Here is a 13,482-nt window from a genome sequence, read left to right as displayed (position 1 = left end):
TACCTTTTATATTCCCCGTAGATCACTATGCTGTACAGGTGAGGGCCTCCTGTAGATACCATCTTATCAGGAGGTCCATTCCACACAACACAGTAAGAGACCTTTACATTTATGACACCGACGCTTTAGAATTCCCCTTGAATATTAGATAGGCGCCATCTCTGTTGCCTTTTCAGCACCTACTGAAGAACTTCCCCTTTCAACAAGCCTTTTAAGTAGAGACCTATACCAGGTCTGCATCTGTGTTGGAATTGCTTTTTACGATGTTTTTAAAGCTGTTTTTTTTAAGTTGTTTTTAAAGATGTTTTGTTTTGATATGTTTTTAAAGATGTTTGTTTTAAGATGTTTTAAAGTCCTTTGTTTTAAGATGTTTTAAGAGTGTTTTTAGTGTCTTTATTTGTTGCCTTGGGCTTCTGAGAGCAAGTTGTTGTTGTTATGTGACTTCAAGTCGATTATGACTTATGGCGACCCTATGAATCAGTGACCTCCATGAGCATCTGTCATGAACCACCCTGCTCAGATCTTGTAAGTTCAGGTCTGTGGCTTCCTTTATGGAATAAATCCATCTCTTGTTTGGCCTTCCTCTTTTTCTACTCCCTTCTGTCTTCCCCAGCATTATTATATTTTTTTGTGAATCATTATGTGTCCAAAGTATGATAGCCTCAGTTTCATCATTTTAGCTTCTAGTGATAGTTCTGGTTTAATTTGTGGTAACACCCAATTATTTGTCTTTTTTGCAGTCCATGGTATGCGCAAAGCTCTCCTCCTATACCACATTTCAAATGAGTTGATTTTTCTCTTATCCGCTTTTTTCACTGTCCAACTTTCACATCCATACATAGAGATTGGGAATACCATAGTCTGAATGATCCTGGCGCTGGTGTTCAGTGATACAACTTTGCACTTGAGGACCTTTTCTAGTACTCTCATAGCTGCCCTCCCCAGTCCTAGCCTTCTTCTGATTTCTTGACTATTGTCTCCATTTTGGTTAATGACTGTACCAAGGTATTGATAATCCTTGACAAGTTCAATGTCCTCAATGCCAACTTTAAAGTTACATAAATCTTCTGTTGTCATTACCTTAGTCTTTTTGACGTTCAGCTGTAGTCCTGCTTTTGTGCTTTCCTCTTTAACTTTCATCAGCATTCTTTTCAAATCATTACTGGTTTCTGCTAAGAGTATGGTATCGTCTGCATATCTTAAATTATTGATACTTCTCCCTCCAGTTTTCACACCTCCTTCATCTTGGTCCAATCCCGCTTTCCATATGATATGTTCTGCGTACAGATTAAACAAATAGGGTGATAAAATACACCCCTGTCTCACACCCTTTCCGATTGGGAACCAATCTGTTTCTCCCTATTCTGTCTGTACAGTAGCCTCTTGTCCAGAGTATAAGTTGCGCGTCAGGACAATCAGATGCTGTGGCACCCCCATTTCTTTTAAAGCATTCCATAGTTTTTCATGATCTACACAGTCAAAGGCTTTGCTGTAATCTATAAAGCACAGGGTGATTTTCTTCTGAAATTCCTTGGTCTGTTCCATTATCCAACGTATGTTTGCGATATGATCTCTGCTGCCTCTTCTCTTTCTAAATCCAGCTTGGACATCTGGCATTTCTCACTCCATATATGGTAGGAGCCTTTGTTGTAGAATCATGAGCATTACTTTTCTTGCATGGGATATTAAGGCAATAGTTCGATAATTACTGCATTCCCTGGGATCCCCTTTCTTTGGAATTGGAATGTATATTGAACGCTTCCAGTCTGTGGGCCATTGTTTTCTTTTCCATATTTCTTGACAATTTTTTGTCAAAATTTGGACAAATTCCATCTCAGTAGCTTGTAGCAACTCTGTAGATATGCCATCTGTTCCTGGTGATTTGTTTCTTCCGAGTATTTTAAAAGCAGCTTTTAACTCACGTTCTAAAATTTCTGGTTCTTCATCATATGGCTCTTCCGTGAATGAATCTGTCATCCTTGCATCTCTTTTATAGAGTTCTTCGGTGTATTGCTTCCATCTTCCTTTTATTTCATCTCGGTCAGTCAGTGTGTTCCCCTGTTGATTATTCAGCATCCCTATTTGTGGTTTAAATTTCCCTTTCATTTCTCTAATCTTTTGGAATAGGGCTCTTGTTCTTCCCTTTTTGTTGTCCTCTTCTATTTCTATACAATAACTATTGTAATAGTTCTCTTTGTCTCTTTGCATTTAGGGTTCTGACTGTGGTTCGATCTCCTTTGCTTATGCTTTCCTTCTCTTTTTAACCATTTTAAGAGTTTCTTCAGTCATCCATTGAGGTCTTTCTCTCTTTTTAACTAGAGGTATTGTCTTTTTGCATTCTTCCCTGATATCTCTGACTTCACTCCATAATTCTTCCGGTTCTCTGTCAACTAAGTTTAAAGCCTCAAATCTGTTCCTTATTTGATCTTTATATTCTTCTGGGATGTTATTTAAATTGTATTTTGGCATTATGATTGCTTTTTTGTTGTTCTTTATCTTTACTCTGATTTTCAATACGACCAGTTCATGATCCGTACCGCAGTCTGCTCCTGGTCTTGTTTTCACGGAAAGTATGGAACTTCTCCATTTTCTGTTGCCAATTATATAATCAATTTGATTCCTATATTGACCATCTGGTGATGTTCACGTGTATAGTCGTCTTTTCGGTTGTTCAAAAAATGTGTTTGCAAGAAACAAATTATTGGCTTCACAGAATTCAGTAAGTCTTTCTCCTGCTTCATTTCTGTCTCCTAGACCCCATTTCCCCACAATTCCTAGTTCTTCTCTGTTCCCTACTTTTGTATTCCAGCCCCCCGTGATTATCATCATATCTTGTTTTGGTGTGTGATCAATTTCCTCCTGTACTTCTGCATAAAATCTCTCCAATTGAGAGCAAGGGTAGGATATAAATTTAATTAAATAAATAAATTGGAGTCTATGCTTCCCATTATGTAGAGGCTGTACCTCAGTGGTACAGCACATGTTTTTATACAAAAGGTCCCATCCCCTGTTCAATCCCTAGCATCTCGAGGCAAAGCTGGAAAAAGATCCTGCCTGAGACCCTGAACAGCCACTGTCAGTCAGTGTTGACAATACTGAGCTATATGGACCAATGGCTTGACTTGTTAGAAGGCAGCTTCCTATGTTCCTGTGAGTAGACGAATCAGCGATCAGGGTATATCCCTACTTTTAAGTAGAGCGTAAACTATTTGGGGAAAAGGCAATTCTTATTTAAACGTTGAAATTTAAAATTTGCTAGCAACGTCGGAGCCTGCACTTGGCATTTTTAGTTTTGAAAATGTGTCAGGCTTTCAATTTTTTATACAAAATGCAGGAATGCTCTTACTGTTACAAGAAGGTGGTGTTATTTATATTCTTACTTATAGCTTGCATTTCCAATTTAAAATAGCACCAAATGCAGCAAACAACTGTGTGAAAATATAATAAAACAATGATAAACATTATTTGGATAGTTAAAACAAATAAAATTAAAAAGACTATATAGCAGATAAAATAGTCAGCATAAAAACCCAAGGCAAATAAAAAGCCTGCTCATACAGAATTGCTTTCACTAGGCTGTGAAAACGTAATAGTAAGGGAGGGCAGAGAAACCTCCTGCAGGAGAGAATTCCACACTGGGGTCCAAACTTGTTTCCTGGCTGTCCCAGAATCAGCCTGTTTGAGGATGCTGAGAAGGGCCTCTCCCTGCAAAGGTTGTGCAACAAACCACTTCATTTATCAATAATGATGCTTGCTTTGGTAGTGAGTTTACAATATTTTTCTCATGCCTTGCCAGCAAATGAAGTCTAAATGTGAACAGATTAACATGCTTCTCTATGTTTTAACTATAGGTTTTGGCTTGTAACTAAGGAAGATGGACACATGGTCACAGCTCGGCAGGAGTCTCGCCTGGTTCTGGTTTCTGTAAATTGTAAAAATGGTCACTTAATCCTGAATGCTCCAGAAATGACGGAGCTGGCTGTCCCTGTCAAAGTCCCTGAGAAAAATCCAGTGAAGAATTGCAGGTGCTGAACAGAGAGGTTTTAGTCTTTCGTTTTCTTTTTATACTGCTGAAAATGTTCTTTCCATGCACTGTTTTTTCTCTTTGCCTTATTTGTTCAGCCTTTGCTGTTAGGAGTCAAACACCCCTAATTGTTCACGATGATATGTCTCAAGAGTAAGTAAAGACAACACAATATTCAGAGCTCTCAATCATTTAGGACCTTTCTCCTAAAACGCAATTGGTGATACTCAGATGGTTATATCAAATATACTGTTGTAATCTCAGCTGTGCAGACCTGATTAGAACATAAGAACATAAGAAGAGCCTGCTGGATCAGGCCAGTGGCCCATCTAGTCCAGCATTCTGTTCTCACAGTGGCCAACCAGGTGCCTGGGGGAAGCCCCCAAGCAGGACCCGAGTGCAAGAACACTCTCCCCTCCTGAGGCTTCCGGCAACTGGTTTTCAGAAGCATGCTGCCTCTGACTAGGGTGGCAGAGCACAGCCATCATGGCTAGTAGCCATTGATAGCCCTGTCCTCCATGAATTTGTCTAATTTTCTTTTAAAGCCGTCCAAGCTGGTGGCCATTACTGCATCTTGTGGGAGCAAATTCCATAGTTTAACTATGCGCTGAGTAAAGAAGTACTTCCTTTTGTCTGTCCTGAATCTTTCAACATTCAGCTTCTTTGAATGTCCACGAGTTCTAGTATTATGAGAGAGGGAGAAGAACTTTTCTCTATCCACTTTCTCAATGCCATGCATAATTTTATACACTTCTATCATGTCTCCTCTGACCCACCTTTTCTCTAAACTAAAAAGCCCCAAATGCTGCAACCTTTCCTCGTAAGGGAGTCGCTCCATCCCCTTGATCATTCTGGTTGCCCTCTTCTGAACCTTTTCCAACTCTAGAATATCCTTTTTGAGATGAGGCGACCAGAACTGTACACAGTATTCCAAATGCGGCCGCACCATAGATTTATACAACAGCATTATGATATCGGCTGTTTTATTTTCAATACCTTTCCTAATTATCGCTAGCATGGAATTTGCCTTTTTCACAGCTGCCGCACACTGGGTCGACATTTTCATCGTGCTGTCCACTACAACCCCGAGGTCTCTCTCCTGGTCGGTCACCGCCAGTTCAGACCCCATGAGCGTATATGTGAAATTAAGATTTTTTGCTCCAATATGCATAATTTTACACTTGTTTATATTGAATTGCATTTGCCCTTTTTCTGCCCATTCACTCAGTTTGGAGAGATCTTTTTGGAGCTCTTCACAATCCCTTTTTGTTTTAACAACCCTGAACAATTTAGTGTCGTCAGCAAACTTGGCCACTTCACTGCTCACTAATTCTAGGTCGTTAATGAACAAGTTGAAAAGTACAGGTCCCAATACCGATCCTTGAGGGACTCCACTTTCTACAGCCCTCCATTGGGAGAACTGTCCGTTTATTCCTACTCTCTGCTTTCTGCTTCTTAACCAATTCCTTATCCACAAGAGGACCTCTCCTCTTATTCCATGACTGCTAAGCTTCCTCAGAAGTCTTTGGTGAGGTACCTTGTCAAATGCTTTTTGAAAGTCTAAGTACACTATGTCCACTGGATCACCTCTATCTATATGCTTGTTGACACTCTCAAAGAATTCTAATAGGTTACTGAGACAGGACTTTCCCTTGCAGAAGCCATGCTGGCTCTCCTTCAGCAAGGCTTGTTCTTCTATGTGCTTAGTTAATCTAGCTTTAATAATACTTTCTACCAGTTTTCCAGGGACAGAAGTTAAGCTAACTGGCCTGTAATTTCCGGGATCCCCTCTGGATCCCTTTTTGAAGATTGGTGTTACATTTGCCACTTTCCAGTCCTCAGGCACGGAGGAGGACCCAAGGGACAAGTTACATATTTTAGTTAGCAGATCAGCAATTTCACCTTTGAGTTCTTTGAGAACTCTCGGGTGGATGCCATCCGGGCCCGGTGATTTGTCAGTTTTTATATTGTCCATTAAGCCTAGAACTTCCTCTCTCGTTACCACTATTTGTCTCAGTTCCTCAGAATCCCTTCCTGCAAATGTTAGTTCAGGTTCAGGGATCTGCCCTATATCTTCCACTGTGAAGACAGATGCAAAGAATTCATTTAGCTTCTCTGCAATCTCCTTATCGTTCTTTAGTACACCTTTGACTCCCTTATCATCCAAGGGCCCAATTGTCTCCCTAGATGGTCTCCTGCTTTGAATGTATTTATAGAATTTTTTGTTGTTGGTTTTTATGTTCTTAGCAATGTGCTCCTCAAAATCTTTTTTAGCATCCCTTATTGTCTTCTTGCATTTCTTTTGCCAGGGTTTATGTTCTTTTTTATTTTCTTCATTCGGACAAGACTTCCATTTTCTGAAGGAAGACTTTTTGCCTCTAAGAGCTTCCTTGACTTTGCTCGTTAACCATGCTGGCATGTTCTTGGCCCTGGCGGTCCCTTTTCTGATCTGCGGTATGCACTCCAGTTGAGCTTCTAATATAGTGTTTTCAAACAACTTCCAAGCATTTTCGAGCGATGTGACCCTCTGGACTTTGTTTTTCAGCTTTCTTTTTACCAATCCCCTCATTTTTGTGAAGTTTCCTCTTTTGAAGTCAAATGTGACCGTGTTGGATTTTCTTGGCAATTGGCCATTTACATGTATGTTTAATCTAATAGCACTGTGGTCACTGCTCCCAATCGGTTCAACAACACTTACATCTCGCACCAGGTCCCGGTCCCCACTGAGGATTAAGTCCAGGGTTGCCGTCCCTCTGGTCGGTTCCATGACCAACTGATCTAGGGAATAGTCATTTAGAATATCTAGAAACTTTGCTTCTTTGTCATGACTGGAACACATATGCAGCCAGTCTATGTCCGGGTAGTTGAAGTCACCCATTACTACCACATTTCCTAGTTTGGATGCTTCCTCAATTTCATATCTCATCTCAAGGTCTCCCTGAGCATTTTGATCAGGGGGACGATAGATCGTTCCCAGTATTAAGTCCCTCCTGGGGCACGGTATCACCACCCACAACGATTCTGTGGAGGAGTCTGCATTAGCATGAGTTTCATCACTGATTTTTTTTGAGTATGCTTTATAAATATTCCAGTGAAATAAATAAGTAATAAGGCCCACAGACTGATGTGGCTGTGCCCCACCTATTCTCAAATAGGTGGCTGAATTCGAGGCTTTTTTCTTGCCTTTTCCCACTTCTTTGTGGGAGCATCTGAGGCTCACCAAAATCTATCAAAAGTATAAGTCAGGATGGGAGAAGGCTGGTTTTACTTGTTCTGTGTTTCTCCTCCTCTTTTGAAAGCACATGATGCAGTTGGCACCAATTTTTCTATTCAGCCAGCTAGTCACACCTGCATCTGAGAGGCCTTCACTAGTGTGACTTGTTGGGAAAGTGAAAGCCTTGTGTGCTGTCACCACTCAACTCAGCAGGAAATAGAGGGTGCCGAAAGACATGGGGTGAGGACAGATAAAAAGAGGGAGGCTAATAGCGATGGCAATGCAGACCTGTAGTGATGCAGGGAGAGACAAGGAGGATTAACAGAGAGAGAGAAATGTATTTTTATTTATTTATTTAACAAATTGAAATGTTCAGAGAGACCTGAAGTTGTGTGCAGAGAAAATACTGAAAGGTGTGCAAAGAGGAAAAGATTGTGAACAGCAAAGAGGTTAAAAATAAAATGGTAATAAAAACACTTTTTTTCAGTAAATGTAATAATGTAGTTCTCTTCAATGACTAAGCATATAAAAGCGGGCCTCAGAGTGATTTGAGTTGTGCTCCCCTGCAATGATGTCTTCTTTTCGGTTCTGGATAAAGGCAATGTCCTTTCGGTGGCATTCTCTGCTGCAAAAGGACCGTTTTGTTGTTGTTATATGCCTTCAGGTCGATTATGACTTATGGCGACCCTATGAATCCTTTGGATGTATTCATAGGGTTTAAATGGTAAGAGGTATTCAGAGGTGGTTTATCATTGCCTTCCTCTAAGCCTACGGCACCCGGTATTCCCAGGCGGTTGTGCAATCATTTTTCCTTTCAATAGCTAAGTGCTAAAACAGCCTTGTGAAAATAACCCCAGAGAATAAGACAGCAAGTTTTTTTCTCCTGGAAACAGGCTTGGGGTTGTTTTTTTTTTGGTGGGGGGGGATGTTTGTGATTTTACTTTACAAGGGTTGTGCCACAATGAACTATGTCATTAAATCAATGAATGTTGATGGACAAATTTATCAGAACTAGTTGGTTTAATTAGCCTAAAGCCTCATTAATTACAAGCATCTAAAACTCTGAATTTTATTGACACTTTCAAGACACCAAGCATGGGTATCTGGTAACTTCATTTTTTCATGATGCTTAAAAATAGACAGGATTTAAATATGGACCCTCTTATTCTAATAATTTGAGATTAATTTGGTTGACTATTTATTGTGTAACATCTGGGCCTAATTCATAATCTCCAACAGGGTGTTTGGGCTTGATATTCAAGGGCAGGACTGTGGTGATGAGGTGGCTCACTGGTTCACCACTTTCTTGAAATCAGAACCTTATCGACTGATGCATTATGAGACTGACATGGCACCAAGAAAATGTGAAAAGATTATGATGCCTTTTCGACCTAAAGATGAGGTTTGATAAATATTTTTACTGTGAACATTAATCTTTTGCCATATTTGTTTTTTTTAAATCGTAGCCATGTTTTTACATCTGAATTGATAGCTGATTTAGACTAGAGGCCTATCTAGTTCAGCATGCTGTCTCCCACAATAGCCAACAGGGTGCCTTGGGGGAGCCCACGGCCAGGACATGAAAGCAGTAGCCCTCTCTTACTGTTAATCCCCAGCAATTAATATTCAGAGACGTGCAGCCTCTGACCATGGGAAATAGAATATAAGCATAAGGACTATTATCCATTGATCTAAAGAGCAGTTTAGTAATGCAGGAGCAGAGAACAGTAACAAACCGATCACATTTCTTTTCAAAACGTTTTGCTGATTTGCTGTGAGAGGTGCTCTTAACACAATCCCTTCACTAACTGGGTATGTTTCTCTTGAAGTCCCCCCCCCCCAACGTTACTTCTAATTTAGGGAAGCTTTAGAGAGAGCTGCCATCTTGATGGAACCAATGAGAATTTTTCAATATGTACAGCCAATCAGGATGCAGCTGACATCTCAAACAAAGGCAAACATCACAACAGGAACACAGGAAGCTACAAGTCCATCTGGCCCAATATTGTCTACACCAGGGTTGGGAACTTTTTCAGACCGAGGGTCACATTCTCTTCAAGGCAACCTTCCAGAGGCCACATATAAGTGGTAGGCAGGGCCAGAGGCAAAAGTGGGCAAAGCAACATATGTAAATATTTCCTGAGTATAATAGGCCAGCTTCTACTACTTGCCCCCTCTCCATCCTCCATTCAGGTAACCAAGAAGCAGAATTCAAGGGCGCATTCCAGTCATGCAAAACCTCTCAAGGAGTGTATGCAGTAGGCCTGGTGGGTGAGGGGTGTTCTCTGGTTGGTGGATGTGTGGCCTGGAGAGAGTCCCAACTGCCCAACAGAGAGGCCTTGAGTGCTGCATTTAGCTCCTGGGTCTGAGGCTCCCCACCCCTGGTCTACACTGACTGACAGCAGATCTCCTGGGATTCATACAGGACTCTTCTTCATCACTACTTGGAAATGTCACTTACTGAACCTGGGACCTTCTGCATGAAGAAAGCATGTGCTCAGCAGGAGGTCCCCTTGGAATTTGTGACCTCTTTGAAAGAAGATGAGGCATGCTAAAGAGAAGGACTGTTGGATCAATAGATAAGATTTTATGAGCTAATCATTGCATGCGATATCACAAATTTGGCAAAGGCTTGCTTGATTCTTTGTATTGAAAGATGGAAGGGATTGAGAGGTCTGAGATGGTGGGACTTTCCAAAGCTAGTAATAAAATGTAAAACAGCTTTTCGTTATCGTTTTTGCTAAAGAATCTGTGGAATGCCTTCACAACGAGGAATGTTTGAGAAGTATTTATTAATTGATTGTTTTTATACCCCACCCTTCAGTCAAAAAGGCTCTCAGAGTAGCTTAAAAAGGTAAAGGTGTCCCCGCACTTATAGTGCGAGTCGTTTCCGACTCTTGGGTGACGTCTTGCAACGTTTACTAGGCAGACCGTATATATGGGGTGGGATTGCCAGTTCCTTCCCCGGTCTTTCTTTACCCCCCAGCGAATGCCGGGTACTCATTTTACCAACCATGGATGGATGGAAGGCTGAGTGGACCTCGACCCCTTTTACCGGAGAACTCCGGCCATGAGCAGAGCTTCGGCTGCGTTATCGCTGCTTACCACTCTGCGTCACGGAGGATCTTAGCTCAGAGTAGCTTACATACAATAAATTAATAGAAGACAGTCCCTGCCTGCAGGCTTATAATCTAAAAAACATGACACACAAGGGGAAAAAGCCAGGGAAGGAGGAGGAAAAAAGCAAACTTGGGCACCGATTCTTAAATAGTAGTTCTTATAATGACCAGCTGTCATAGAAACAGTCTAGGTGTAGGAGATCCCTGATGGAGCTGGTCTCCCAGTAGAACTAATGGAATGAGCCCAGCATGATGCTATTTAATATATTTTTGTAGAGATGTTTGATAATATTTCTGTATGTTTGCAACATAGGTTGCTTATAGTGATTGTGGTCCACTCTTGATCATATCAGAAGCTTCAATGGAAGATCTAAATACAAGACTGGAGAAGAAAATAGATTTACGTTATTTTAGACCAAACATTACTGTCTCAGGCTGTGATGCTTATGAAGAGGTAAAGAAAATTTCATTGCTTCATGTGGTCTATAAAATAGTTACTCCAAAATGTGTAATTCTTTTTTTAAAAAAATAAACATTTTCTGAAAGCATCAGAAAATCACCTGAGCTGTATCATAGAAACAATATGTATTCAGGTTGTAGACAATTACCAGGATTTTACATTACTAAAATTCATAGCATGAGGACACAACAATCATTTTAGTTACCAGTCTATTTACAAGAGGCATTGACTTAATGTGGGTAAAATTCTGTTGAAATGATTGCCAGCACTCATGAAGAAAGTAAGAGATATTTTCTGTTGAACTAATTTGCATTAGAGATGTTTAATTTACTCTAATCTGTATTAGAGATATTTAGATTTAAATGTGCTGCATGAAGTGACATCAAGTTTTCTTTATAAAAAAAATTAAGACCAAGCAATCCAGATCAAGACTACAGCACATGGAGATGAAGGTTTCACTCATCCTTTCTCCACCACAATCCTGGAAAAGTGATTGTTGTTGTTGTTGTTATGTGCCTTCAAGTTGATTACGACTTATGGCAACCCTATGAATCAGTGACCTCCAAAATCGCATTAGTGCCAATTTTTTAAAAAACCTGGTGTCACTTGAAGCTTATCCCTTTTAGGGCTTGAAAATATACTTGTACCTTCAGTACTATACAAGTGTATTTTCAAGCCCTTAAAGGGATAAGCTTAAATGCTGCTTCTGCACATTCCATGGCATTGCCCTTTGAATAAGTAACTCTTTCTTATGACTTCTGTGCACATTGCATTTAATTTAGGGTTATTGAACCACAGTTAATGTTTGCATAGCAGGAGATGATTCATGAGAAGTGAGCACCCTAGTAGGGTACAATTTCAGCCCACTTCTAGAGTTATGCAGTGCTGCACGGCAGCTACCGTAGTGTTCTCTGCTACAGTAAAACACTTCAGATAAGTGCACAAACTTTTTAAGCATTCCTAGCAGAGCTAAGACCTGGAACTCACATTAGTTCACCATGGGGATGCCTCTAAAAATGTCATTAAATTCTCCATATACCTCCATGCTCCTGAGATTGTAAGCTTCTATTTTCTTTATGAGAAAATGCTTTGCAAATAGTTCCATTTTAGAACCTTCTTAGCCTAAGGTTTTCTCACTTGGCCTTGAAATTTCCACAAGTGTTTTTCTACCTGTTGCTGTGTTATTTTTGAAATGTTGTGGGTCAGGATGAATCAGGATTTTCCAGGGTAATATGTCAGAACTTGCCAAGTCTAGGCAGAGGGCACAGTATCAATTCTCCCCAATATGAATGTTTGCATAATCCTACTGATATAGTCTCTGGAAGGTATTGTAGTAAGGAGGGGGGTGTATGTGCAAAACAGAAAGTGTATTTATTTGATCATTAACCTCATTTTTTTTCTTGATTCAAAAGACCATAGATTTGTCTGGGGAAAGATTAACATTAGCACCCTGAAGTGAAGGCAGTACAGTATGTCAGCACTAGGACTTAGGCAGCTGAGCACATGGTGGATAGAAAAAATGTGAATCCTGTAAAGTTTGGGTTGGAGTCATAATAGGGTCTAGGCAAAGCCAAAGAAGCATAGAATAAGAGATCAACAGAGATGCAAAGGTGAAATGGAAGCAAGAGTTTAAATTGAGGAATCCATTCAAAGGATAATGGGAATAAAAACTCAAGAAAGTAACAGACAGGAGGGTAGGCAGGTGTATAAGGAGGATGGTAGCTTGACAGGACAGTAGGCAGGTAGATAGGCACAGAGAGAGGTTACTACAGGGGTTGGGAACCTGTGGTCCTTCAGATAGCTCATGGTCAGGGATGATGTGGCCCAGCAACATCAGGAGGGCCACAGGTTTCCCATCCCTGGGGTAGAGATCTACAGTACTACTATAAGGAGCAGAAGCCACACAGAAATGACCAGAGTCTGGCTGTTGCCCAAGAAAAGACCTTGGTCAGGACCAATTTGGAAGTACTTATTACTAGTTTAAGTCATTAGAAAGTGACAGGCAATCTGTTGGTGGAACCAAGCTGGGAGGGACAATATGACCTCCTTCCTCTATTCTAAAGTGACTTACCACAAGGATGAACCAATGCACAGATAAGGAGGCTCCTGTTTTGAGTGCAGGCTGATCCTGCAAAAGAGGGGCCCAGAGCACTAGCTTTAAAATCTGGAATCAAATAATCAGGGATGTTCTTGACGATCAAGGACCCCTGAGAAGTATAGCTACTATACAGGTTTTTGCCAGAATTGATCCTAGCAGTGCCAGTGGGTTGTATGCCAGTGAACAGCAAAGCCCTGCTTCTGGATCATCTGGGACATACGGCATTAGTGAGTTTGGGTGTCATAATAGTTGATATGTAGGTCACAAGCTGAAGGAAGGAACAACATAGGATCAAAACATGTCTAATAGATTCGATTTGTCCAACTTCCTTTGCTTTTCAGATTAAAAGCGTTGTGTAAGATCTATTCATCAGAAAATTGTCCAAATTAAATATATAACATACCTTACCTTTTATTCTGTGAATACTTTAAAAAATGGGTACTGAAAGTACTTTAAAAGTAACAGGAGGGATACACAAGTGTGTGCAAAGTATTATTTGAAATGCTACAGCCAGCATTAGTGATATAATATAATTTTAAGTTCTGGTTCTAACATTTTTGTGACATT

General features: G+C 40.5%; 1 protein-coding gene across 1 annotated transcript in view; it reads left to right on the top strand.

Annotated features, from left to right (window-relative positions):
- LOC133383787 (mitochondrial amidoxime reducing component 2-like) overlaps window positions 1–13,482 on the top strand; it is a 33,188-nt gene that overhangs the window by 8,809 nt on the left and 10,897 nt on the right. The window contains exons 2-4 of the mRNA XM_061625150.1: window positions 3,852–4,025; window positions 8,478–8,640; window positions 10,671–10,811. Of these exons, the coding sequence (XP_061481134.1) occupies window positions 3,852–4,025; window positions 8,478–8,640; window positions 10,671–10,811 (478 nt within the window). The remainder of the gene's footprint in view (window positions 1–3,851; window positions 4,026–8,477; window positions 8,641–10,670; window positions 10,812–13,482) is intronic.

The sequence above is a fragment of the Rhineura floridana genome, chromosome 4 (assembly GCF_030035675.1).
Source record: "Rhineura floridana isolate rRhiFlo1 chromosome 4, rRhiFlo1.hap2, whole genome shotgun sequence".
NCBI classification, from domain to species: domain Eukaryota; kingdom Metazoa; phylum Chordata; class Lepidosauria; order Squamata; family Rhineuridae; genus Rhineura; species Rhineura floridana.
The sequence above is the reverse complement of the archived record's forward strand: the minus strand, read 5'-3'. Positions and strand labels throughout refer to the sequence as shown.